The 26,515-nt window shown below is 39.1% G+C and overlaps 2 protein-coding genes across 3 annotated transcripts in view; one reads left to right on the top strand and one right to left on the bottom strand.

Annotated features, from left to right (window-relative positions):
* Positions 1-5,237, top strand: part of LOC120526481 (DISP complex protein LRCH3-like) — a 90,559-nt gene extending 85,322 nt beyond the window's left edge. Inside the window, exon 19 of the mRNA XM_039749647.1 lies at positions 1,034-5,237. Within this exon, the coding sequence (XP_039605581.1) occupies positions 1,034-1,228 (195 nt within the window). The 3' untranslated portion in view covers positions 1,229-5,237. The remainder of the gene's footprint in view (positions 1-1,033) is intronic.
* Positions 5,238-17,688: 12,451 nt separating this feature from the next.
* LOC120525138 overlaps positions 17,689-26,515 on the bottom strand; it is a 49,884-nt gene continuing 41,057 nt past the window's right edge. The window contains exons 2-3 of one of the 2 annotated variants that reach the window (XM_039747193.1): positions 24,858-24,971; positions 17,689-18,850 (exon numbers count right to left, since the gene is read on the bottom strand). In XM_039747193.1, coding sequence (XP_039603127.1) covers positions 18,669-18,850; positions 24,858-24,971 — 296 coding nt within the window. In that variant the 3' untranslated portion in view covers positions 17,689-18,668. The remainder of the gene's footprint in view (positions 18,851-24,857; positions 24,972-26,515) is intronic. The other variant, XM_039747194.1, reaches the window with a different exon arrangement.

The following is a 26,515-nucleotide window of genomic DNA, read 5'->3' as shown; positions in this document are numbered from 1 at the left end:
TAACTGACTTAATTCCCTGAAATACTTTCGTATAAGACTATATTTGATAAATGTACGGAACAAAACACTGTTTTTGTGAAAAAGCACCCCATAGACCTAGTCTTTTTATCACCAAATAAGTTCCAGTGCCACTCTTTTTTTGGAAACTAGTTAGTCCAGTGTGGGAGGCCGTGAACTTATCCTGATACTATCAACCTCAAAGCAAGAATTGTTCCTTTATTGGAAAGCAAACTTTCACAGGGCACACTCATGCACATGTGTATGGAGATTCTTACCATAGTTAACTTACTATGTGGGATGAAGCTAAATTACTCGAAGAAAATGTCAGACTTTCTTGAAAGCTAAGAATACATTTTATTAAGTTTATGTTAATATATTTCTATTGTATAATATACATATTATGGTTATCTTATTAGATATAATGGAATTTTATTTGTACAGAATGTAAGTTCCATTTACCGTGTCTAAAAACTTTTCAGATGTGGCTATGTTGATTTTGCTGTATATTTTTTTCCATTATTCTATACATCTGGCAGTAGTTAGGGTACTGCTATGAGGCACCATCTGAGGGAATTGTTTGGGGGCCATCTAGCTTCAAATTTGAAGACAAAATATGGAAACTGTGTTCCTGTCTGACTTTACTGTTGTATAACATTACATGTACATTGTCATGATAAGTTTGCCCTTTTATAAGGGAGTTTTAAAATAATTGTCATTCTCTTTAATTGTCATGGCCAAAAATCATTTTTCGTGCTTCTCTGCAACTGAAGTTTAACACATTCAGCACTGTTGTTACCTCTCTTTACCTTTGAATTGTATTTTGTATATTGACTTAATCTCCAGAATAATGCTTGGCTTTTAGGAGAGCATACACCCCCATCCCCTTCCAGTGCTGAAAAGGTTAAAACACAAAACTGTGGCTTCTGTGTTATATTAACCTGCGTTTGTCTGTTTTTGTTTTTCTTTGTATGTTTATCCCCTCCCTTTATTCCCTTCTCTCCTACTTCCCCTACCCGCCCTCTCACTTCTGCAGGCCAAAGTGTGTTTTGCATCCGATATCCACCAAGGCAATGTGGACAGAATTCTGGACACCGTGGAGGCATTGTTGCTGGTCGAGGCAGACTCCAAACTGGCTCCATGCTTGCAGCAACTTGCTGGCTTCTGTCTTTTCTATGCTATTGTGATGTTGCTAATTTATCTGGCTTTGCACAAACTATCTCTGATTTAGCTACATTTGAAAAAACACTTTTAAAGCAGCAAGATGCAGGGCTGCATGGTGGATACTGCTGAAACCAGATCTGTTTTAAATAATTATTTAACAAGTTAAAAAGTACAATTCTGTTACCTAGAGCAGTCTTTCAGCAATTGTGAGGAGTCCCTGTACCACTTGCAGCTTTGATTCAAGTTTTTTTTACAAGTATTTGTGATGGTATTCTGCACATCACAGCTGATATTAAACCTATTAATATAAGTTCAAGTTAGAGCCAGGTTATCCACTTATTACAGTTTAAAAATTGTTGGAAGAGATGTGAAAATGTCTGTGTTCTTCTAATGCTTTTCCATTTTCAGTCATGAATTGGGCTGACACAATATGGAAAAAGATGTCATTTCTGTTTAAGATATTTTCAGGTGTCTGTTATGTCTGTCATGTATTTCACTGATACATCTGTATTTATCCAGCTACAGTTATCACTTCACTGTTCATCTTCAGTTTGAATAACTTACAAATCTAGGGTTTGCAGTCTTGTTTTATAGCTGTTGATATCTGTCTGTTGACTAGGAAGAAGGAAATGCAGTAACAGCTTGCTGCCACAGGATGTTGCTGATTTGTCAGAATTGCATATTGCAGAGCCCACTGGGCCATTGGAAATGCTGGATTATCCAGCAGATCTTCAAAAATGTTTTTTACATATGTGGACAGTTCTGTTGGAGACATGGTTTGGTTAGTTAGCGTATGGCTTTAATCCAAGGTAAAACTTTAGGCTAAAGCTTTGTTTTTTATTAGGTTGCTAGGAGAAAGAAATGGTGCCCCTTTTGAGCATGTGGAGATCTCGCGACTGTATGTAAATTGCACCCCAGTTCAACACATCCATGCCGTTTATTATGATTATCACCACACTTTTTAGCATTTAAAGTCTTTTATCTCTAAAAAGACTGATATTCTGCATGCAGTCACTGTGTGACAGTATTTTGCTGACATTTAGTACCATTGTCTCAGCTCTTAACTCTTAAGTAATTTGTTATGATGACCATATGTTGAGTTTTGATTTGCTTTATTTGATGGATTCTCTTTCCACATTTATACTCAAGTTTTTCTAATGTGTAGCACACAGTACTATGTTCTGTATTTTGTAATTATTAAAAAAGAGTAATTATTTAAAAAGAAGAGTAAAGTTAGAAGCTGAAGCTGTTTACGGGCAGAAATTTACTTTATTTGTGCTAGATTTTTACTGAGCTGTCTAATGCTAATTTCATTTATATGCACTTTGCTTTAAATTTTTTTCATCCCATGTTTTTTTCAAAAATGCTGAAACTCTTGTTTCCCTTTCCTTGGAACAATTTCTTTAGCAATACTATAAACTATGACATTTCCCTGAAGGATGCACAAATCTTAGTATATAATCTGTACAGCTGGTTATTTAAAAAAAAGCATTGTGAAGAAAATCCAAATGGGACCACACAATCTTAATGAAGCATTAGATGTATTTTGTAATATTTATGACTATGTATTTAAATGGAGAAACAGGTTTGTGCATTTTTATGTATATGTATGTATATATATATATATATAGGTATTGGTACTGTAAAAAGAAACAATTAAAAAGCCATGTTTTACGTACATCTGTCTAAGATTAATGTGAATTGAGCACTTTTTCCCTTGGAAATCTTTAGTTAACTCTTGCAACTCGCTGTGTTTTCCAGCATTTTTTATGTTGTCTCATTCCAGATGTGATTTACTTTGTCTTGGTATGTTAAAAGTGAATGCATTCTCAATAGTAAAAAGTACCATTTTCCCTTTTTAAAATATTAAGCACTCTTAATATTAAAACAGTTACTTGGACCAGAGTCTTTCAAAGAACTTTAGTTTGGTGCACTGTGCAAATTTCTTCAGTCTAGTATTTCTAAAACTAGTTTACATGTTTAACACCCATATTCAAATTCAAATTGGTCACAATTCTTAGATCTCCTTGCATGTTTAGTGAGTAGTATGTTGGAGTGAGCAGTATTTTCTGCTATTGTTGTTTAATTTAAAAATCAACATCTTTCTTAAAGCGTGTTTTTTTCATTAATCTTACTTTGCTAGAGCTGCATGGTAACTATGTGGTCTGACGGCTCATTATTTTCATCACACCAGTAATATCACACTGCACTGTCAAAAGAGCTAAAACTGTTTTATCACTGAATTTCCCTTTTTTTTTTTTTTTTTGGATATCCATTGTCTGCCTTAAAAAGACATCAAAATGTATTATGGGATACCCTTTGGTCATAGTGATGGCACTAAGTGAAAATGTATTTAGTGTGATTTTTATTTGTCCACAATATCCAGACAAGGTCCTAACTCTTACATCACAACAAGATGTATAGTTTTAGGAGTGGGGTGCTCTTAAAACAAGTCACATTCATTTGCAAAGTAGCTAGTTGCCATTCCATTCACTATTCTTAAAATCTGTGATGTGGAAAAGCAAATCAGTAACCTATGCATACTGTAACAAACAGCAGAGTAAAGAAGACATCGTACTTGATGTTATAGATAAGCCCGTGGAAACGTTAATTTTTCCTCTTCCATCATTATAATCCCGTCCATTCTCTAAAGCTCTATGATTCAACCAAAAATACAAGAGACGACAAATGTTTTATTTCACCACACTCTTTTTAGCTCCTACTGCCCTCAAGGTTTCCACCAATTTTCCCACCCTTCAGCTTAAGATAAGGAGCTTTGTGCCAATAAATATTGCCTGCGTTTTATTAAAACTGCAGCAATGCTACAGCAGATGTACCCTGCATAAGTCAGTCTGACTCTGTGTTCTTATCCAAATAACAGGAAAGCACCCTGCCAGCTGTTAGTAAAGTTGAAGAAGAATAAAAGTCTTACTACTTACAATATAAGCAAAGTATGTTTAAACTCACACTTAAAATATTTTTGAGCTTCTGCAGTTTTTACATATAAATGGTTTAAATCTCAACCACTCAAAGTGTGGGCTGAAATTTGCCTAGTAAGATAGTTAGAGGACCTACACAATGCCTTCTTCCCAAAAGTTTTCTGGTATAGCTCTATCATAGCATATCGAAGCAGCTTCAGTATTTTATTTCATACAGTATGCCCATGAATGATGTGCTGTTTTGTTCAGGCTCCTTTAAAATGCCCGTCAGGCATCATTTTTTTCCAACATTGCAATGTATCATTGCTTTGGATACTAGTGGGTAAAGCAGTTTAAAAAATAATAGTAACATGTTAAATATGTTGTATTACAGTTTTTAAGATACAAAAGCAGCAGACAAAACTGTCTCTCGAAGTGCATGGCATCCAAGGAAATATGTAGACATCGTAACTTTTTTTTGTAAATAGTCATAAATACAATTATAGTTATTAAATACACTTATATTGGCACATCACCACATAATATATAGCAAAACTTGAAAAGTAATTTGGCGCACAGTAATGCACAAAGTAACTAATTCAGTTGCCTCAGCTAATCATGCATTTCTTAGCAAAGCTTGTGCCGGCATGTATTCATATCCTGAAATAAGAAATTGCTTTAATGAATCTGTAAGCTAGTTTTGCATTGAAAATGATCGACATAAAAAGTCCTTGTTGGTGTGCTAGGCCAGGTATACACAATAGCAAACTGTCGATTTGTTTTTTAATTTTAAGTGTCTCTTTCAAAGAAAGTGAACCTTTCAAAACTCTCATATTCATTACTTTGTGACTTTCAATACTAATAAAATATATATTAACTGTAAAAAAGGTTGCCAACATCTCAAACATTTGTTAAAGTCTGTAATGCTACATAACATAACTTATTTTAGCATGAATTTACTACTTCTGTGCACTAACTGCAACAATATTGTACATTCTACTTCACTGATAGAAATAAATGATTTTTAAAAAATATTGTTAAAGTCATACAACATTCACCAGAAAGTCAAAACTCAATCAGTGAATGTATAATACAAAAAAACAAAAAAATATATAAATGAACTTTCATTGACATTGGGGTTGTTAATTTTTCTTTTAAACTGTTTATATATAGATAGATAGATACGTAGATAGATATAGATATACTGTGTGTGTGTATATATATATAGAGAGATTTTAATAATCAAAAAAATTTAAATTATAAATTATTTGCAGTTACAGTGGCTTAGTGACCTAAGTACATTTTGTCAGCGTTAGACAAATCATTAATGAAATGAGGCATTTAAGTTTTGCTAGATCACAGGTCCTCTGGGTGCTTTTTCTTTTTCATAAGATACTTAGGCCTGAAGGTTCTTTATGATCATAGCTGTAGACTAGACAATAGTGAAAAAGTCGATTACTGTATTTTATTTCTAGATAGCGGCAAATGGTGTTTGCATAAAAGGTATTCCCAACGTTCTGCCACAAGAAAAACAACTGCTACTGTATAACATAACTATGTTTTTAAGTTTCGATATTTGTATGAGATTTTCTTATTACACATTTTACTAAAGCTCTTAGATTGATTGTTGAGTCTAAAGTGACTATCCATGTTATTGTGGGTGTGTGCATGAGTGGGCCTGCAGTGGACTGGCAGCATGTCTTGGTCTGGCTGGATTTTAGTAGGTTTGTGAATGTCCTGCTATGTTATAAAAGGTAAATCTTAATTTTTCTCTGCTTGGAGTATGCTTGTTGGAAGGTAAAATATAGTTATGTGGACATCACTTGGTGAATTTAACTGACCAAATTACTTCCCACAAAAAGTGTCATGTTGCAGTTGTGTGCAGGTAGGTGTCCATCTCAGATTTTATGGCTTAGTTTACACCATGGGACTAGAAACACAATTCTGATGTTTTTGATCCAACTGTAAACAATGCAAATTAATGTATTTATGTTGGCAAACTCAGATGAACAGTAGCCAAAAATTATGATATTTTCACCAACGACATGACATAATGACACACATTCCCTGCACATTTGGGTTTTAAAATTCTTAGTGCTGTAGATGTGGTGATTTTGTAGATATGATCATTTTGTTTTCTTCAGCCATGACCACAGATATTTTCTAAAATTTTGTTAAACGACAGGTCTCTAGTCTTGTTCAAACAGAGCATCACGACCTGAATAAAATGAAATTGGGAATATTTTTGTGTTACTCAACTATTGTATTTTATTAAACAACTAATTCATCTTTCTGTTTAAAACTAATGTACTCTTTAATGAGACTTCTTAGCTATGGCCCTGTAACCTCTATAACTCGTTTGAGCTTCGCAAAGTGAATCACAAAATTGGAATCGAATTGTGATCAAGATTAACATACAAATAGAGATCTGGTTTCCATTCCAAGGATTACATTCCATATGCTCTTTTATCATTTACATGGGAGTGCAATAAAGTGATGTTAACCCAAAATATATCAAAAAAATCAGAACTGGGTATATTCAACTAGCGGTGTAAACTTAGCTATTATTGCATGCCTTGTTTAAGACCATTTGGGGGATGAGGGTTAGCCAGACTTTGTGCATAACAGTGTCATTTGAACTTTCCTAATGTCTACCCACAAATAAAGCTATTTGTGTGACGTGAATGTTGACTGCTGTAACGGTTTGTGGCCTGCTCTAAATTTATTGTTCACAACAGTTGCAGACATCGGCAGTATATTTAAAGTTGTTTAGTAAGCACTGTTTAATATTTTTGTTTTCTGTACAGTAGTACACTATATATATTTGTCTACTAATGTTCCAAACTGCTCTTTGATTTTATTATACACAATGTCTAAACATGGCTAAATTTGGATAAGGTGGGTGACACAGCAACACACACAGTGTTTATTTCTACCTTCTCACAGATGAAGTGTTTTGTGTTCAAATCCGACACCCGATTATACTTGTGTAAAAAAAAGCTACCACCTAATCGGTTACATCAGTAGCTGATTGCATTTACATGGAACAATAAGAACAAAATGACTCGATTCTTAGAAATTATAAATCGAGACAGTGCTCCTGCTTCACAGGGAACCTTTCATAATGTACTGAAACACATTTGTAAGTCTGGCTTCCCCTTATGCTATTGATAGCTCCTTCTATTCTGATGTCTTCATGTTTTTGTTTGTTTTTATTTTAATGTTTGCCTCACCTAATGCATGTTAAACCTGTTTTTGTGTAGTGTGAGATGTCTGCTGCTGTCAGTCTTTAATTACACAAAGATCCTCCAAATCATAGTGATCAGGCCTCCCAGCCTGCAAATCTATGTTTGACCTTAATTGTTTTTGCAAGAAAACAAACATCGAGATAAAGGCAAGTCTCTTGAAGTCTGCAGGGTTTGGGATTCTTTATCAAGAAAGAAAACCTGTTAAATGACCTTTCCTTGGGATGTACTGATTTGGTCAGTAGCATGTACACTCCATCCATCAAGTATTTGCATGATACCACCTGGCACAATGTCATAACGATTCCTTCAAGAGGCTAATGCAAGCAGGAGATGCAAGTTGGCACTAGTTGGGTTTGGGGTTTTACCAGCTTTTGGCTTTAAGGGTAACTCAATTTCTGCTTGCTCTAAGTAACCTTGACTAAGCTTTTATTACAAGAGTGGCAGCAATGGAAATGGACCTGGTTTGCTTCCCTACGTAACCCCAAACGAGTGCATGCAGCATGCTGTATACTGGCTAATCTGTCTTAATTTTTTCTTTTCTAATTTTTTTTTCCTCTGTTTACAGAATTGCTTGTGTCAGCCACAGCACATTGTGGAGGAGGAAGGCCTGGTTAAAGTAGCACAAACTGTTCAGGCACTCTTGGAGATTTCTCCAGTGGGATCCCGCCGTATGTCTCGTCAGGAGTCGACTTCCAGCACTTAGAGGCCCATGCAACACACAAGATGAGTAGAATGGACTAAAAAAATCTAGGTCAAGTGAAGGACATCCAACCATTTTACAATTTCAAAATGTTTGTGTTGTTTTTTTTCTGTTAAAGCTGAAACATATTGTAGAGGAATTTCAGTTTGGAATGAAAATTTTTTAAAAAAATAAATCACCTTATACATTCCGAGATGCATCTGTGCTTGGACAACACCTCTGGCACTTCTCTGTGTATGTTCTTTGTGATCCAGTACTTACATTTTGTATTTGTTCATAATATTGCCTGATAAAAGTGGGCCATTCCTATAGCCATGTTTTTTTTATTTTTATTTTATATATAATGATTTTATTATTATTATTTTTTTTACATTTTACTGAATTTTTAAAAATTGAACAACATTCCATACAAGCAAGTGAAATCAACCTCCACTCATGAGAAAGAGAGCTAGGCCAGCATAGTGGAACTCTAGTGGTAGAGAAAAATAAGTAAGTAAATAAATAGAATTAAAAAGGGCAGAAGAATCCGCTTCCTCAATTTAAATGCTTATTCTAAAATATTATTAATTAGATACTGACAGGTTTTAAAATAGTTTCGCACAGATTCTCTAAGTGAGTATTTAATTTTTTTTCTAATATCAAGTAATATATACAGTAACATCGGTTACCCAATGACTGAAAAGAGGAGAGTTAGGATTCTTCCAGGTGAGCAAGATAAGTCTGCGTGCCAACAGTGTAGTGAAGGCAATCACAGATTGTTTGTCCTTCTCCACTTTAAGCCCATCTGGAAGAACACCAAACACAGCTGTTAGTGGGTTAGTAGGGATTGTGACACCAAGGATGTCTGAAAGGCATTTAAAGACTTTGGTCCAGAATGATGTTAATTTGGTGCAGGCCCAAAACACTGTGACCCAGTGAGGCTGGAACTTGATTGCAGCGTTCGCAGTTTGGCTCTTGCTCTGGAAACATTTTGGACAAATTTAAATGAGACAGAGATGTGCTCGATAGATCATTTTGAGTTGAATAATTGTATGCTTTGTGCATATGAAGCTCGAGTGAATTCTGTGCATGGCTGCCTTCCATTCCTGTTCCGAAATGTTGAGTGAGAGATCCTTTTTCCCCATTGTACTCTTGGATCTTTGAAAGGGATGGACTTTAAAATGTTTTAATATATTACAGAAATGCTGTCTTGAGTCCCCAAGACTTGATCAGTGTTTTTTCTGGAGTAGAAGTAGGTGGGAGGTGTGGAAAGTTGGGCAGGTTTTGTTTAACAAAGTTTCTAATTTGGAGGTAGGGATGTGTTGCTGAAAAGTTAAATTTGGAATGTAATTGTTCATAGGATGCGAAGACGTTGTCTGTGTACACATCTCTAAGTGATTTAATCCCGATTGTTTTTTGTTTTCTAGACATTAAAAGCCCCGTACATTTGCGAGGGTGGAAAAAGGTGTTTTATCGTGTAGGGATTCCACAGATAAAAGCTTCTCTGTCTTAAAGCACTTCCTGCATTGGTTTCACATTCTGAGTGAATGAAGCAGTTTTTTTTTCCCCCCCCCCCTCAAGAATGTCTTTAACATTTTACTATTCATGTCACATGATGTAGCAGTGACTATGCAAATACTGTTGATCCTTTTACCAACTGCATTATGTGGAGTAAAACCTGATGGTAAATCTTCTATCTCATGCACATGACTAGACATTCTTTACATTCTGAAGTTTGTTAACATCACTGGCTTCTGTTGAGTCTCAATTTTATGTAGCCATCAGTGTTCATCTTGTGCTGTTTCAGATGTTAGTGGACTTGAATTCCTGACCATGTCTTGTCGTCACCTGTAGTTGTGCACTTGTGTTCTAACTGTGCATCTGAAGTGTCTTATTGTTTCCTAGTCTTGGGAGTCTGGTGTTGTGCTGCTAGCCACGCTTCATTACAGATCTGATTGCAGCTACTTGCGCTGGTGCTGCTGCTGCACCTGCCATGCTAAAGTCACAAGAAATTCCAGAGACTTGATGTCACAGCTTGTCAGACGGGTTTGCATTGACAACCTTCATAGATGATCCTAACCCACAGCTGCCATTTCCATTTGCCTCTGCAAACAACATTGTGTACACACAGATCTTTGTGTATTTTGCTAGTTGCTGGCCATCCATTGATTATCTGACACACTGGTAGTAGCATCACTAGGATTTCATTAAAGGGCTGGCCTAGCACATTCATTTTAAAAAACATTTTAGAAGTCTAGTCATACTATTGTAAATTGGCTGATCAGTTCATTTTATAGCATTTATTTTATTTCTTGTGTAGTTTGAATGATATTTGTTAACATTCATTTAAATTCAATTGCAAAATGCTGAAAATAAACTGGATGCCTCCTTTTTGGTGATGCATGCAAGATACCAGCCCATTCATTGTGAGACACAAGCGAACAAATAACATCTGTCATAATTTTGACCAGTAGCAAATATTACAGCAAACGGATGGATTACAGGTATGATTTGCTCTGTTATTTGTATAATATAAAGCACTGCCCAATGACTTTCACTTGACTTTTAAACATGTCTGAGGCCTGGGTTTCCAGTCAGTGGATCTGATCACTAACATCATGTATTCCAGCCACATGCTATCTGTTGTACCAATGAGCAGCAAAGCTGTACGGCTTACCAGTTGTAAGAGAAGATAGATACTTTAGTGCCAATTGAGTTGGTGGTTTGGCAGTATCAGACGTATTCATGACCTGGCTGACTGAACATTTGGCAGCAGAGTGGTTGTAGATTTTCAAGCATAGAATGGTGCTGGTAACAAACTCCTAGCTGACGGTAGCACAGCTGTTGACGGCAGGGTGTTCACTTGCCACTGTGGGTATCCCTGACATTTTCAGTGCAGTCGTGAGAGTCTGGAATGTTTCACAGTCCTGTGTGTTTCCTTTCACAAATACAACCTCGAGACATCATTCATATTTACCTTGTTCCCATTCCCCTCCAACAGGACCCACATACACGGCGAGTCCTGTCGACATACATGTGAAATATAAAGTCAATCTTATTTATCAAATCCCCTGTTAATTAAGACATGTGTCTTAAAATTGCTATCTTTTTTTTTTACACTTTTCACCGTGTTTTTTTTTTGTTTTTTTTTTTTAAAGAGATTAATGAACTCTGGTGATTTTGCTGTGTAATCGCGGGAGATGTATATTAAAATGCATGTATGCAGAATAGGCTAACTTCCATCCATCCATCCATCCATTTTCCAACCCGCTGAATCCGAACACAGGGTCACAGGGGTCTGCTGGAGCCAATCCCAACCAACACAGGGCACAAGGCAGGAACCAATCCCAGGCAGGGTGCCAACCCACCGCAGAGGCAAACTTTCATTTGTTAAATAAAGTAAGCTACAAAATAGGGTTGGCCAGTGAGAAAACTGGGTGATCATAGGCCAACCCGGGCCCTATCCTGGTGCCACTTCTGGCTCACAGAAGCTGTAATAATTGGGAATTAAAGGTTGTATTTTTCAAATACGGAGTCTCTTGGACTGCGACCTTGCTGAACACAGTTGGTCAGTAGACTCCTTATTTATGATGATTCTGGCATTCGTTCACTGTAATTGTTTCTGTGTATGCACTTCCTTACAATCTGATGGCATTTGCATGTCAATGGGTTGAATAATACCAAGGATTGGAATGTTGCAGATGTAACAAAACATTTGAACACCAAAACTCCAACATAATCACAGTAGGATAGGAACGCCTAGTGTCCACTGCTGTACTGGTGCAGATTTGACACGCTGGCTTCATGTGGTATGTTTTCACACGGTTGCCAGTACACGCAGGCATTGTTCGAGAAGATGTTGAAAGATTTTTTTTTTTTTTTTTGAATGCATGTTTTCTGTTGCTTGTGCGTGACCCGCCCGATTGATGCCGCATATTGTTATAGTAACCTAAAACAGTAAAAGGCTTAGTGACTTCCACATTTCTCCTCACAAGAACGTTAACAGTTGCTGCGTTGAGAACAGTGCTTTGAGGCTGACGTCTCTCGTCTTTCCATCTGATCACAATCATTTTGCCTTTTTTGCCGTGTTGATAATGGACCCCGCTACAGTTTGAGGGCCTCATGCGATTGGGGTCACCAGGCGTATCACGGTGGTTTGGTCGTACAGTGCTGCATTCATCAGTTGCCTTTTAAAGCAAAATCTCAAGCAGTTCAGGTGAGGGATAGAAACTGTGTTTATACAGTAACCTCGGTCAAACAGAGTCCATGGTGACAGACAGCACAGGTGAGATGTAGTGATGTCATAGTGACTGAACTTAGTCGCATTTGGTTCCTCTACTGGTGTAAGTATCGAGTTTCAGAAGTTCTCAGGGTTTGCTTTGCATAGCATGTACAGTAGATCTTGATACTAAATCATTCCCTTTTGGATGTGATGTACTTTTATCTACAACAGTTTCCCTAGTAACCCATGAGACATTTGTCAATACTTATGTCATAATCAGGAATGTATATCATGGGCATATTTTGCTTTGCACGCTCCTCCACCATAACCTATCATCTGTGGGAGAGGAACAAAAGCTTTATATTTGTCAAAAATTTCAATCCCCAGTTTTCAGCTGATCTCAACTTTTAGGGTCCTGCCACCAAAAACATCAATATCTCAATGATTGGTGTGCGTCTGTGTGTCCCAGTTTCTTGAGGACAATCTAGAGCTAAAACGACTGGATGGAAAAATACCAAACTTGAAACTTAAGCGTGTTATGAAACACAGTTTGTACAGTTTCAATGCTGGTGATTGGCCGCATTATCATAGTAATTGTTAATAGTGAGATGCGGGTAATTAATACCGAGTGAAAAATGACAGTCACTCATAATTTAACTGAAAAAGGGGCGTCAACAGCAGCCAGACTATGGATCAGTACCATCTCTGGACTCTTAAACATCTCATGGAGCATTGTGAAGACAGTCACCAACAAGTGGAGAAAGTACGGCTCAACAGTGATTCAACCAAGATCAGGATGCCCCTCCAAGATTGGTGAGAAGGTGAAAACTGGCCAGGGAGGCCACCAAAAGGCCTGAAGCAGACTTTCCTGGCAAGTACTCGTCGTTCCTTACATTTGACAACAATCAGTTGTATTTTTTTTATGTGTGTGGGTTGTGGGGAGGGGTGGTTTAGCAAGACGAAAGCCTTTTCTCACAAAGAAAAACATCAAAGCCCAGCTAAACTGGTATGCCCAGTCTCCCATGACAATGTGGGAAAATGTATTATGGCCTGATGAGACAAGGTGGAACTATTTGGCCATAATTCCAAAAGGTATGTTGTGCTGTGTTATTATTCCACTAATCATCAAAAAAACACCATATCCAGAGCAAAGCATGGTGGAGGCAGCATAATGCTTTGGGGCTGCTTTTCTTCTGCAGGATCTGGGGCATTAGGCAAAGTGGATGGAATCATGAATATCTCCAAGTCTAATTTGGCACAAAACTGTCAAACATCTACTAGGGAACTGAAGATGAAGAGGAACTTCACCTTTCAGCATGATAACAACCCAGAGAGAGAGGTTGGGGAACATGCGCTGATAGCACGTTGCCCCACCCACCACACGGGTCGCCACCTGGATTGGGACCAGAGTGCAGTGGGTGACACCTCAGCACCACACTGGAACAGTGTGAGGTTTTTTATGTTTTTATTTTATTTTTATTTACAGTGGCTGGATTGCCATTCCTGCCACCAGCCCCCCAAGTTTTCCCTGTGAGTTGGAGGACCTGCTTGCAGGGCTGGATGCAGAGTAACATCATACCCAGGACAAAGCAATTGTAGCGCAAGGGCCTGACGGAGTAGACTCTCTTCTGGCATTTATGGAATTTGAACTGGCAACCTTCCGATTGCCAATGCAGCTCCTTACCCTTGGATCCACCACTCCACCCTTAACAACCCAAATCATACATCAAAATCAACAAAGCAATGGCTTCATCAAAGTGGAATAAGAGCCTTGAGCATGGGAAAGGCACTATATAAATACATTTTATTATTATTATCATCATCAATATTTTGGAATGTCTCAGCCAGAGCCCAGACCTTCATCCAATTGAAAATCTGTGGGGTGACCTGAAGAGACCGGACTTTTCATATCCTAAGTATGTCCTGCACACACCCACATGGCATCTGCAGTGACAGGCTGCCAGGGATTTTGACGCACGTGGCTTACTCTGATTTTTCTGGTATTGTTCAGCACAGTGGTTTGTTTCAACAATTATTTTCTTCACCAGACAATCTGCTGAACTCATCAGATTTGCAGTATTGCCCAAGAACTGTTTTATCATACAGCATTTAAATGGAATTAACAAGGTAGAGGTGATTTAAGGAATGGCAGCTCACAAATGTACAGAAGGCCAACATGGACGCAGTGCATTGTGTGGCTGCGCTCTTCCTGTCGTCACCTCCCATGTCTTTATCAGTTCATCTTTACCTGCCCAGGCAGTTCACTTGCCTGGGGAGTAATTCACGCATTGTGAAATGCTGACCTTGTTGCCCGAGTTCTTGTTTTCTTTGTGAAATAGCTTGTGCTGCAAGTCACATACAGAACAGCCATGGACATGGAGTGCAACTTCAACTACGGAAGCAGGGGAGTATTGGAAAGTTGTGAAGTCCCACTTAGACATTATCTCGTCTGTGCCGAGGCGGTTTGAATAAGTCTGGTCTCTGAGAAGCCCTGGGGCCTCATGTATAAACGGTGCGTACGCACAGAAACGTTGCGTAAGAACTTTTCCATGTTCAAATCGCGATGTATAAAACCTACACTTGGCGTAAAGCCACGCACTTTTCCACGGTACCTCATACCTTGTCGTACGCAAGTTCTCCGCTCGGTTTTGCAGACTGGCGGCACCCAGCGTCAAAGCAATGCTACTGTTCCTGTGTGGTTACACCTTATTTTCCTGACGGCTTTATAAATACACCGAAACTAACCGCATATTGTTTATTAGTGTAATGCATCTGATTGTAATTAACTTGTAACAATATAATGGTCCAGGGAACAGCCATAGTATTCCACATACCATAACTGCTTTAGCGTTGTTACTCTCACTTCTTCTTCTTCTTCTTCTTTCAGCTCCTCTTGTTAGGAGTTGCCACAGCGGATCATCTTTTTCAATATTTCTCTCACTGCACCACTCAGAGTATTTATATCACTGTATCTGAGTGTGAATCACAGCAGCAGCTGATCGGAAAGGGAATTATCGGTATACAGCTTCAAGGACACGCTGTCTCAGCCACTGCAAAATGTTTTAAAGCCTTTCCTGTACGGACCTCGCGGTTCAAAAACAGAAACCATATCATTTATAAGGTGAAATTCAGCAAAATATGTTGTTTAAACTATACAGATAAAACTTTAACTTCATTTAAATATTCTATATTCTTCACTGGGAGTGTCGTTAAGGATAGAATAATTAAACATGTACTACGAAGATATTTCAATGTTCTTTAAACGTTTTGAAGAATCGGCGCTAAGCTTACAGATGGCTTAACTTCTATTACAGAGCTGATTGTGTGGCAATCGGTTACTTGGCAAAAGAAAAGCACTGACTGCAGTGACGGCTATGCCAATATACATTGAATATAACACAGAAAGAGAAAATAACAACACAGCTAAAAACACCGACAAATTTCGGCAAAAGTTAAATGCTTGTGTCATGAGCAAGTGGCGCCTATCCAGTGTCTGCAACGGACATAGCCATCCACTGTGCATAAGCTACCTTACTGACGGGCGGGCGAAGGAGCCACCGATTCTTCCTCTGCCCAGTGCCACCACAAGCCTAGAGCCGCCCCTGATTGTACTGCTGCAATAAATTATTTCATCGAAGTGAAACATGTTTAATAATGTGCTTTAACTCCTATCATCATGAAAATGACATCACGTATACATCTCAGTATTTTAGTTATTCAGAGAGCTGTAATATCACAAATGTAATGGACTCTGTGTCCAGTTGGAGGAAGAGAGCCAGTTTAAGAAGCAAGTAGTGATTCACACACATAGAGCACATAGAAGATCAAATACAAAACAAAGCATTTAACGTGCTACTTTAATTACGATGTGATTTGAGAAACTGGTTAATTAAACAATTTTAAGATGAAGTTTATGATGTTCTACTTTAATGACAAAATAAACTACGTGATTAAAGTGGAAATGTCGAGATTGAAGTTGACATTTCGTGCTTTTTCCCCACCGTGTGCCTTTTTTCTCTGTACCCTAATAAACTTTCATATGACACTCAGACAGTGGGCTTACAACTCTTCTTTTCACGGCAACTTTGATATGTGACTTCTTTTTTATTTCCGCCACTGTGCGATTTGTGAATGTGAGCTTTCAAGTTTCTCCAACACGCTATGTCACTCGATCAACTTCCTTTTGTTGATTATACCACGGTTTATTTGAACAAATAGTATGTTTTTCCTTTGCCTCCACTTGGTATTCGCTGAAATTCTTATGTTTCCCCCGTGCTTTTCCCATTGTCTTTTCACAGAAGGCTGCGCTTAAGGGCGGTTTATATTGATTTGCATATTCAAATAGGCGTAATTCTGGGAGGATTTGGGGCGTTACATAATGCGCGTGCCGGCGTTAGTTTTCACGCTGATCGGGATTTATATAGCGGAAAAACGTGGAAGTTGGAGTACGCACAGATTACTGCATCTGGATTTTTCTGTGCGTAAACACATTTCGGCTTTTGTGTTTACGCCATGTTATAGTGCAAGTTCTACCCACGGCGTTATACATGAGGCCCCAGGGCTGGTGCATCAGCATTGCAGAGAAGGCCCTTCTTGGTCAAAGCAAGCATTAAACACAGAATTTCACATCAAATTTTGTGTAGATCATTTTACTCCTCATTATGCAATGAGTTAATTTAAAAAAAAAACTTGAGGAAAGCAAAGAAATGAGGCAAAGACCTTTTGAAGGTGCCACCCCTTTGTACTTTCCTTTAATTTGGTTGGCAATAGGGGGCTACAAAACTACCTGAGAGATTCTTCTTAAAGGTTATTGAGTTCACACCCATTGAAAAGGGACACACGTTTAAAGTGAGGTCCTCTGGTGCAGGCGTTTTACTTTAACCCTGGTAAACTGCAGGACATCTCCCAACTTATGTCTTAAGTAACCACCAGCATCACCTCCTCACATCAGGGGTATAGGCCATACATCAGACTTGTTGGCACAAGAACCAGACAATATTATTTTTAATGTCACATCATAATAAGTTTATAGAGGCTTCACTAAATCTAACTGATGGGGTTTGTAATCCCTCATCTAAGCCTGTGCCTGTTATGAGAGTATGCAGTTGTGAACAATGGCTTCTCATCCTATAGCTCTGTTTCCCCTTTTACCATCTGATAACAGCACCCAACTACTTCTCGTTACCAACTGGCCAACTCCAACTACTCCCAGTGACAAGGTGCTGATGACACCGAAACCTACTGATGACACAAGCACCCAAGTGAAGAAGCACAACACTGCTTTTGAGATGTATTGGATGCAGTAGTGGGATCAGTGTAGACCATTGGAGGGGTTGTATCCTGTACAGAATGAAGGAAATTTCTGTATTGCCAGTAGAAGACAACAATGTGGACTGCTTTTAACTGTCTAGTGGTATTTAACACATTTCAACAAAGTAGTCAGTCAGTCAGCCACAGGACTTTTGTTAAATGCTGAACTTTATTTACACCTCCCCTTTAGTACCCCACGTTAATTCATAAGATGTTAGAAAAGGACTTTGATTTCATTTACTTCTAAACTACTCATGTAACAAGATCATTAAAACTAGAATCAAGTATATGCACAAGGCCAATGCAGCTCCTCTACTTTTCATTCTTCTACCAAGTTTAACGGTGGCTTGTAGGCAGCGCTGGCCGCTCCCTCTGTGAAGTTGTATTGTTGTCAACTGACTGCTCTTTAGTTTGCGTTCATCTTTAGCTCACTACACTACAAACATGTCACTTTCTCCTGCAAACAGATCAGTGAATGATTACTTTGATCAAATAGAATGTCAGTTACAAAGCCTGATGAGTCTGGCACTGGGAAGCCATTTCATATATTCCTCTACGATAACCAGATGTTTAATGAAGATGGGATTTGTGTCCACTCCTATTTCAATGGACACAAGTTTGTGCTCAGCTGCTAGCGTCAGCAGATTACCAACCTTTGACTGTGCCCACTCCTCTGTGCACCGCTGGTGGTCTGCACATGATGCAAGCTGAAAGTTTAGGTTTTTCTAAGCCCCACATTGCTCTGATTACCCCTCAACCTTCATTTGGATAAGTAGATTAAAAAAATGGATGGGACTGTTTTTGATCACCTTACTTTCAAATTGTACTCATTTACTTCAAAGTGTTATAGCAATTCAGACGTACCAATACTAAGATTGTGATGACTTGTCTTCAGCTCTTGCGAAGCTGGACATTTAACACACACACAAACACACACTGAAAGTAGTAGTGCCCTTAGAGATTGGCAACTGTAAAGAATCCAGAATCTCTGTGTGTGTTGTGTTCTGCACAGATGCTTCTATCTAGCGCCACACTAGATTAGTAAAGGCCTTGGGTGTATTAATTAATAGCACAAACACCATTTTGTAAACACTGCTGCCTGGTAATCCCAGAAGCAAATAGTGACACGGTCAGTTGGTAGAGTCTATTACTGCCAAAGCAGAGTCCATCTCATGACGAAACGAAACTCGGGCCTTCCTGCTGAAGTATGCGCGGCTGTTGTGGCCTTCGCTGTCGCTGCTGACAGATGCTGTCGATCGAGGCCTGCCTTTCTGGGCAGGAGGCTCTTCAGATGGCTGTGGTGAATCTGTTTCTGCAAAAAAAAAAAAAAAATGAAAGGCACGTTGCTGGAGTCTGTAATGGCATCAGGATTTGTTCACCTCAAACAGAAAGCATCCCAAGTGTGTCTCTAGTACTGAAATACCATAATCAGCGCAACATGGAGGTGCAGTGCTTAGTCCTACTGCCTCAAGGATCCACGGTCCTTGGTTTGTATGCCATTTCCACTTGTGTTCAGTTTGCACATTCCCTCCCTTTGTCTGTGGGACATTCTGCAGGTGGCCTGGTGAGAGTTATGTGCCTTGTGATTGACTGGCAGCCTGTCCATTTCCTGCCTTGTGCCAGTCTTGTGTGAATACGAATTCCACTAAGTAAGGTCTTCAGCGTATACAGTATCGGTCTCTAGCAGGAACTTCCACTGTATCAAAAGTACATCCATCACACATTTGACTGGCGTATAAATTATACATTAAAGCCAAATGACATTAACCATTTTATCTAGAAGTTACTTTGCTTTTCTGCAAAGAATCTATCAGACTGAATTCAGTAATTCACAATTTACACTGTAACCATGTTATTCAAGAAATCCTGCTACCCTTCATAAAACCTAACAAGAGTGAATGTATACAGTAACATTCAATCAAATCCATCTCAGGAGCTGACTGCTACTAGAACCTGGTGGTCTGAATTGATGTGCAGACTTGACTTGAAATGCTGTGCATGGATCAGTGGTCCAGGCCCCTCAGAACTCCTCCAGCCTTCCCCCATTTTACAGGAGGCAACTCAGTGCTGGTATACACTCCAGGAGAGGCAACACCAAATATTAAATGTACAGCTACCTATTTATTTTAAGATCTATGTGTGCAGAAAAATAAATTGCATTTGAGAAATTAAAAAAAAAAAAAGTGTACAGATTCCTTATTAGTTGTAGTCCAAAATGTTACAGCGATTATTAATGTGCCAATAACCAGCTTCAACTCTTGGCTACTGCTATCCTTGTAATTTATCCTATGAATTACACACATTGTCATTTTTTGTTGTTTTAAAATATAGAAAGCAACAGTTAATGTACAACTGTCATTGTGGCTGTGCTCTTCTTCATTTTGTGTTGGAAACCAGTAGCAAAAGACACACACCTCCTGTAACTCTGAAAGAAAACCGCTAATGAAGGTACAATAGGGTGTTGTGCAAAGGAAGCAGTTTTTCTATGTTAACCTTTTTAAAAAAAAAAATAGTATTTAGTCTTGAAACCAAAAAAAGAAATGTAATGGTTTTGAAATGAGTTTAAAATTTCAATTTGGACCTTTTATTAGAAAATTTCTGAAAGGGTGAACTTTGTCTTCAGTTTTTACCGCTCTGATATTTCACAGCCATTGAGCTGCCTTAATGTGAGCCTCAGAAAGTCCGCGCCGAATGTGCAGGGACTGCCAAACAGCTTTGTCTATTTATCAATATCAAGGACAAAAGCACCGGCAGAGCGGTTTATTCTTGGAGTCTTTATTCTGATATTTGGTTCAGGCAGTATTCTTTTAGACATTTGTGTTTCTCTTCTGAACTCTCTTTTACTCCTTTTAAAGAGAAAGACCATTTATAAATGGCAGGATAAACATTATTCAAATTATATTGTTGGTTTTAAACCAACCAATATTAGCACATAACTGACCATCTCAGTATTTAACTGAAGAGTCAAGTTTCACTACTGCGCTCACTTGATCAGTATGCATGTGTTGTATACTTAAAGTCTTTACATGAAAACAAAGGCAAAGTAAGATTTTATTCAGTTGAAACTATCAGCATAATTAACAGAGCCATTAAGTTTAAACACATACAAATTGTAGATGGAAGATTTTGAAATGAATCCCTAGAAGTAAAACACTTCAATTTTGCATTGCTCAGTCTGTAGCTTTACACTCCTTGTAGTCACCATCATAACTTGGCTGATTTGAAGAAGGGCCAATAAACATCTTTGCTTTTGGAAAGCATGTTGTTCAAGAATTTCTGCTACTCTTCATGAAACCAAACAAAAATGAATGTACACAGTAACATTCTATCTATACAATCAATCTATATAAAGAGTGTGTAATGGCCATCTCAGGACGTGATTGCTACTGGAAAACGGTGGTCTGAATTAATGCGCAGATGACCCCAGAACTTGAAATGTTCTGCAAGGATCAGTGGTCCAGGCAGCTCAGAAGTGCTGTGTTGTACACCACTGTCACTAGTCTGTGGGAAAACTGTTGCTAAGAATTTAATGCACATTATACTTCACACGGTTCATGTTTTTTGAACTACACTCAAGGTTCTTAGGGGATATTCTGGTTTTCTGCACAAAGCTTCTACCGTTCATAGAAACCTGTAAACTTAAAGCAAACCACCCTCCTCCTCAGTGTCAATCTGTTCTCACTGGCACAGAGTCTGTGACATCAGTAGGGTCCTCCATCGCTGAAGCCTTCTGCTGTAGAGCAGATGTTCTCAAGTTCAGATCTGGGCCCCTCTGTGGCTGCAGGCTTTTGTTCCAACAAATTTCACAATCTGATTGATCTCACTGTTTATTGGCAGATCTTTTTCCTTTTGTTATTTCATACTCAGAAATGTGTAGGAGTGTGAAACATGGACCGCAGAACCAGGTGTGTCACCCAAGCTGGGGCCCAGGCTTCTTTTAGCCTAATATTAGTGATAAGCCAGCAATTAAAGGAAAGCTGAATTCAGAAAAATTAAACTATGCCATTAAGCAACCAGTTCAATCTGGACCAGTGAACCAGGAACAATGGTGTTTAATATAAACACAACCTTTCCCTATATTTTCATCTCATGTACATCCCTGTAGCTGTGCTAACAAGGAGGCTGCACTTCCCATCAGGCAATAAAAGTTTGCTGTGGCCAGTTGGCAGCTGCCGGATCAGCTGTGCTGAATTACACTTGGCTGGAACAGCTCGTCACACACCAAGTTTGAACAGGAGGACCACAGGTATTTTTTCTTCTCAACTACTTTGTACAGCTTTGTTGCCACATTGGATTATAAAACTTTTGTCTAGCAGTATGCCTTATTTTATTGACAGACAGACATCTGGGACTTTTATCAAATGCTGTTGGTATTTGAATTTGAAATTTGGAATTTAAGTTTTTAGCTACAGAAAAAAAAAATCGTTTTATTCTATAAAATTAGTGGTTGCAGAATATGAAAAATGAGCTTGGGAAAACTAATTTCTTTATAATGAATATGTCTTAAAAGACATTCAAAATCTTGGATGAATATAAATTGCATAGCATGGTACAGTGGCTCAAACAGAGAACATTACATTTAAGATTGCCTAATTCAGTTCCCACCTTTAACCCATTGTGTGACCTTGACAAAGTTCCATAATCTGCCTGTGCTCCAACTGTAAAAACGTGTGTGTACATTGTTGTAACATGTTCTTATCTTCTACGTCTCCTTAGTAAAATATTAAATAAAGCAAACTAGTGTAATGCTTTCCTGAACAATGGAACAAGAGTGCGTTCCATCCCCTACACCTCCAGCTACTCAAAACCATTGCTTATTTAAATTATTTCAGAAAAGCTTATTTTATTTAGGGAAGTATTATAGCATAGTGTCTATGTGGATTTTCCACAATTTCCCCCATGTTCACGTGGATTTTGCGATACATTCTGCAGTTTTCTTCCCACATTCCAAAGAAATGCATGTTAAATGGCAATTCTAAATCAGCCTTATAAGTGGGGTGTACATGGCGCCAGAGTGGTGACCTGCTCAGGGTTGGCTCCAGATTTATGCCTAATGCGGCTAGAGTTGACTCCAGTCATCCACAACCTTGAATTGGAGAAACTGGATTTGAGATTGTCATCTACTTAATTATAGAAAAAAAGCTGTCATAGGCATCAATGGTGCCAAGCAGGATAAGAGGTCAGTGAGCATTCACATCAGTGCATCTCAGTGTTGTCACACAGAACAGAAAATAGTGGCTTTGAGTAGAAAAGAGCCGTATGAGTCAGTTAGCTACAATAGTTTTAAAAATATGTGAAACCAATGTCATCCTAAGACAAGGCTGTTTTTTTTCCCCTTCCAAAAGAGCATTGCTAGAAGGAATTGCCATTACAGTCACACATTCAGGAGAGCATAAGCAGTCTGACAAATGAGTGAAAGCCACTCAGTCTGCCAAGCTGATTTGTATACTTAATGCCCCCTTCCAAGTACATAAGAACCCTTAACCCCTTATATATCCTTGTGTGAGAGCAGACCCAGAAACATTTTACATCAAGGTTAAGTAATCATGACTGTCACAGAAAGATGTGAAGTGCAAGACAAAATATTTTACACAACAGCAATATTGTTTTCCATAATACACATTTTATTACATCTCTCTCAAAAAAAATTAAAGGAACACTTTTTAATCCGAGTATAGCATCAAGTCAATGAAACGTCTGGGCTATTGATCTGATCAGTTAAGTAGCAGAGGGGGTTGTTAATCAGTCTCAGCTGTTTTGGTGTTAATGAAATTAACAACAGGTACACTAGAGGGGCAACAATGAGACGACCCCCAAAACAGGAATGGTTTAACAGGTGGAGGCCACTGACATTTTTCCGTCCTCATCGTTTCTGACTGTTTTTCCCCCCAATAGTTTTGCATTTGGTTACGGTCCGTGTCACTGCTGGCAGCATGAGGTGATACCTGGACCCTACAGAGGCTGAACAGGTAGTCCAACTTCTCCAGGATGGCACATCAATACGTGCCATTGCCAGATGGTTTACTCAAAGGCATGGAGGAGATTCCAGGAGATAAGCAGTTACTCTAGAAGAGCTGGACAGGGCCGTAGAAGGTCCTTAATCCATCAGCAGGACCGCTTTCTGCTCCTTTGGGTAAAGGAGGAACAGGATGAGCACTGCCAGAGCCCTACAAAATGACCTCCAGCAGGCCACTGGTGTGAATGTCTCTGAGCAAACAATCAGAAACAGACTTCATGAGGGTGGCCTGAGGGACAACGTCCTCTAGTGGGCCCTGTGCCCACTGCCCGGCACCATGGAGCTCAATTGGCATTTGCCATAGAATACCACAATTGGCAGGTCCACCAATGGCACCCTGTGCTTTTCACAGATGAAAGGACAGACTTGAAAGGGTCTGGAGAAGCCGTGGAGAACGTTATGCTGCCTGTGACATCGCTCAGCATGACAGGTTTGGTGGTGGGTCAGTGATGGTCTGGTGAGGCATATCCATGGAGTGACGCACAGACCTGTACAGGCTAGAAAATGACACCTTGACTGCCATTAGGTATTGGGATGAAATCCTTGGACCCATTGTCAGACCCTGTGTTGGTGCAGTGGGTCCTGGGTTCCTCCGGGTGCACAACAATGCCCGGCCTCATGTGGCGAGAGTATGCAGGCAGTTACTGGAGGATGAACGAATTGATATCATTGACTGGACCTCACACTCACCTGACCTAAATCCAATAGAACACCTCAGGGACATTATGTTTCGATCCATCTGATGCCGCCAGGTTGCACCTCAGACTGTGCAGGAGCTCAGTGATGCCCTGGGCCAGATCTGGTAGAAGATCCCCCCAGGACACCATCCATCTTTTCATTAGGAACATGCCCAAATGTTGTCAGGCATGCATACAACAAGCACATGGGGGGGCATACAAACTACCGAGTATGATTTTGAGTTGCTGCACTGGAATTTCAGCTAAATGGATTTGCCTGCCGAATTATTTTTTCACTTTGATTTTCAGGGTGTCTGAATTTAGCCCGCTGTAGGTTGATCATTTTCATTTTCATCAAATGATGTGGCATCCTTTCGTTCCTAACACATTACTCAGACCATATCGATATAGATTTTGTTTTTCCCTATTGAGATGTGATGTGTTTTCAAAGTGTTCCTTTCATTTTTTTGAGGTTTGTTTTATCTATCTGTATCAAAGTGGAGATATCAGCTGCCTTTCACTCAGATGAGTAGTTGTATACCATTTCTTACCCAGTTGGATCAAGCACTTCCTTTTGTGCACATATAAGGTTACAAATATGATTGAAAACATGGACAATACCATACCTTGGCTGGTGTGTTCCTGAGGCTCTTTGTTGCGGTCTTTCCTGCGGCCATACCAAGGAAAGCAGTGAAGTACTTTCACACCCATTGCTCTGTGCCCAGTAGGGGTTGATGCTGCTGGAAAGATGGACAGAACAATTATTAATGTACAAAGTTTACAAGTGGCTGAAGGACATAAGGCTAAACAAAAAAGGAAAACTACTTGGGATTATGAACTCGGGTTAAGCAGAATAACTACACACAGACAGAAAGATGTGGTGTAGTGTGCACCTTCTTTCAATAATCTCTCTTTGTCAGATCTTCCTATTTTCTAATAATCTCAAGTATAGATAAGAAATTTAAAACTGTTAAACTAAGAAATGTTGAAATAGATACAATTTTGCATATGCAGACGGGAGTGGTGGAGGCACATTACAATTCAAGGGTTCAGTTTATTGTAGCAGGTTAAGCAGAGAGGTTTCTTCTTCATGAGTCTCCATAATAAGGATGACATTAAACGTTGGCTCTGTATTTCTCACAAGTATTGCCCTGTATGCCAGATTGTTTACCACAACACACTCAGCTTGAAATAGAGAAATCTTTCTATTAACATGTTGGTGAACCAAGGACCTCTTACAAACACAATTCAGTACTCAAAAGAACTTGCTCCAAATGATCCCAGTCGCCAACATTGTCGACATTTTATTACAAATGAGCACTTTCACAGAAAAGTCTGTTTACCACAAAATGGCTTGCCATTTCTAAGATTATGTGACGCACAAATTCTTGTAATACCAAGGGTGCTCATTTTCTGAACCCTAGCAACCCTATAGAGGAAAGGGAAAAAAACAAAAGACAATCGTCTCAAAAGCCTACTTGAAAGCTCAAAGCACATCTATGGATTACTAATTAAGCCCCCAAATCCACATGGAATTCAGAGACAAACAAAAAAACAATGTCATGATTTGTAAACTGTACATGAAAAAAAAATAAACAGAAAGCTATAATCTTTCTGAAAAATTAAGGAGGCTCTTATACTAACACTGGAACAACTTGTATTTTTAATCTTAACCCGCACTTTATTTTGTTCAACCAAGAACTTGCCACAGTTACTGCACTCACATTTTATTGTGGTGCATTTAGATTGTCTACACTGATGCTACAATATGATTTTTTACTCCCTTTTAAGTTCTGTCATATCAAGAACAGGTCAGGTCTGGAAGCAGGCACTGGTACAGCATGTTGCCGCACCCACTACACGACAAAACCGCCTGAGATCCTGGTTGGCAACCCCCAAGGCATAAACACTATCCAGTCCCACCCTCAGGAAATGACCGTCTATCTGCCACAACCAGGTGTTTCATGGGCGTTCCCCATGGCTTGGTCCAGCCGCTTGAGTCCTCAACAAGGAGGATCCTGCAAGCCTGATCACCCACAGGGAATTGCGCCACATGGCCGTAGTGCCATAACTGATGCTCCCTCACAATGCAGTAAATGTGCCTCATTCAGGACTCCATGAGCATCCACTAATTCGACACAAAGTCAAACCAGCGGTACACAAGGATTCTCCGAAGAGACACTGTACCAAAGGAGTCCAGTCCTCGTCTCAGGTCAAAGGATAGCGTCAAAGAGTCTCACAACCATAAAGCAAGACTGGAAGCACCAGAACTCTAAAGACTTGG

This window comes from Polypterus senegalus, chromosome 3 (genome assembly GCF_016835505.1).
Source record: "Polypterus senegalus isolate Bchr_013 chromosome 3, ASM1683550v1, whole genome shotgun sequence".
NCBI lineage: Eukaryota > Metazoa > Chordata > Cladistia > Polypteriformes > Polypteridae > Polypterus > Polypterus senegalus.
Note: the sequence above shows the minus strand (reverse complement) of the source record. Positions and strands in the feature narration are given on the sequence as shown.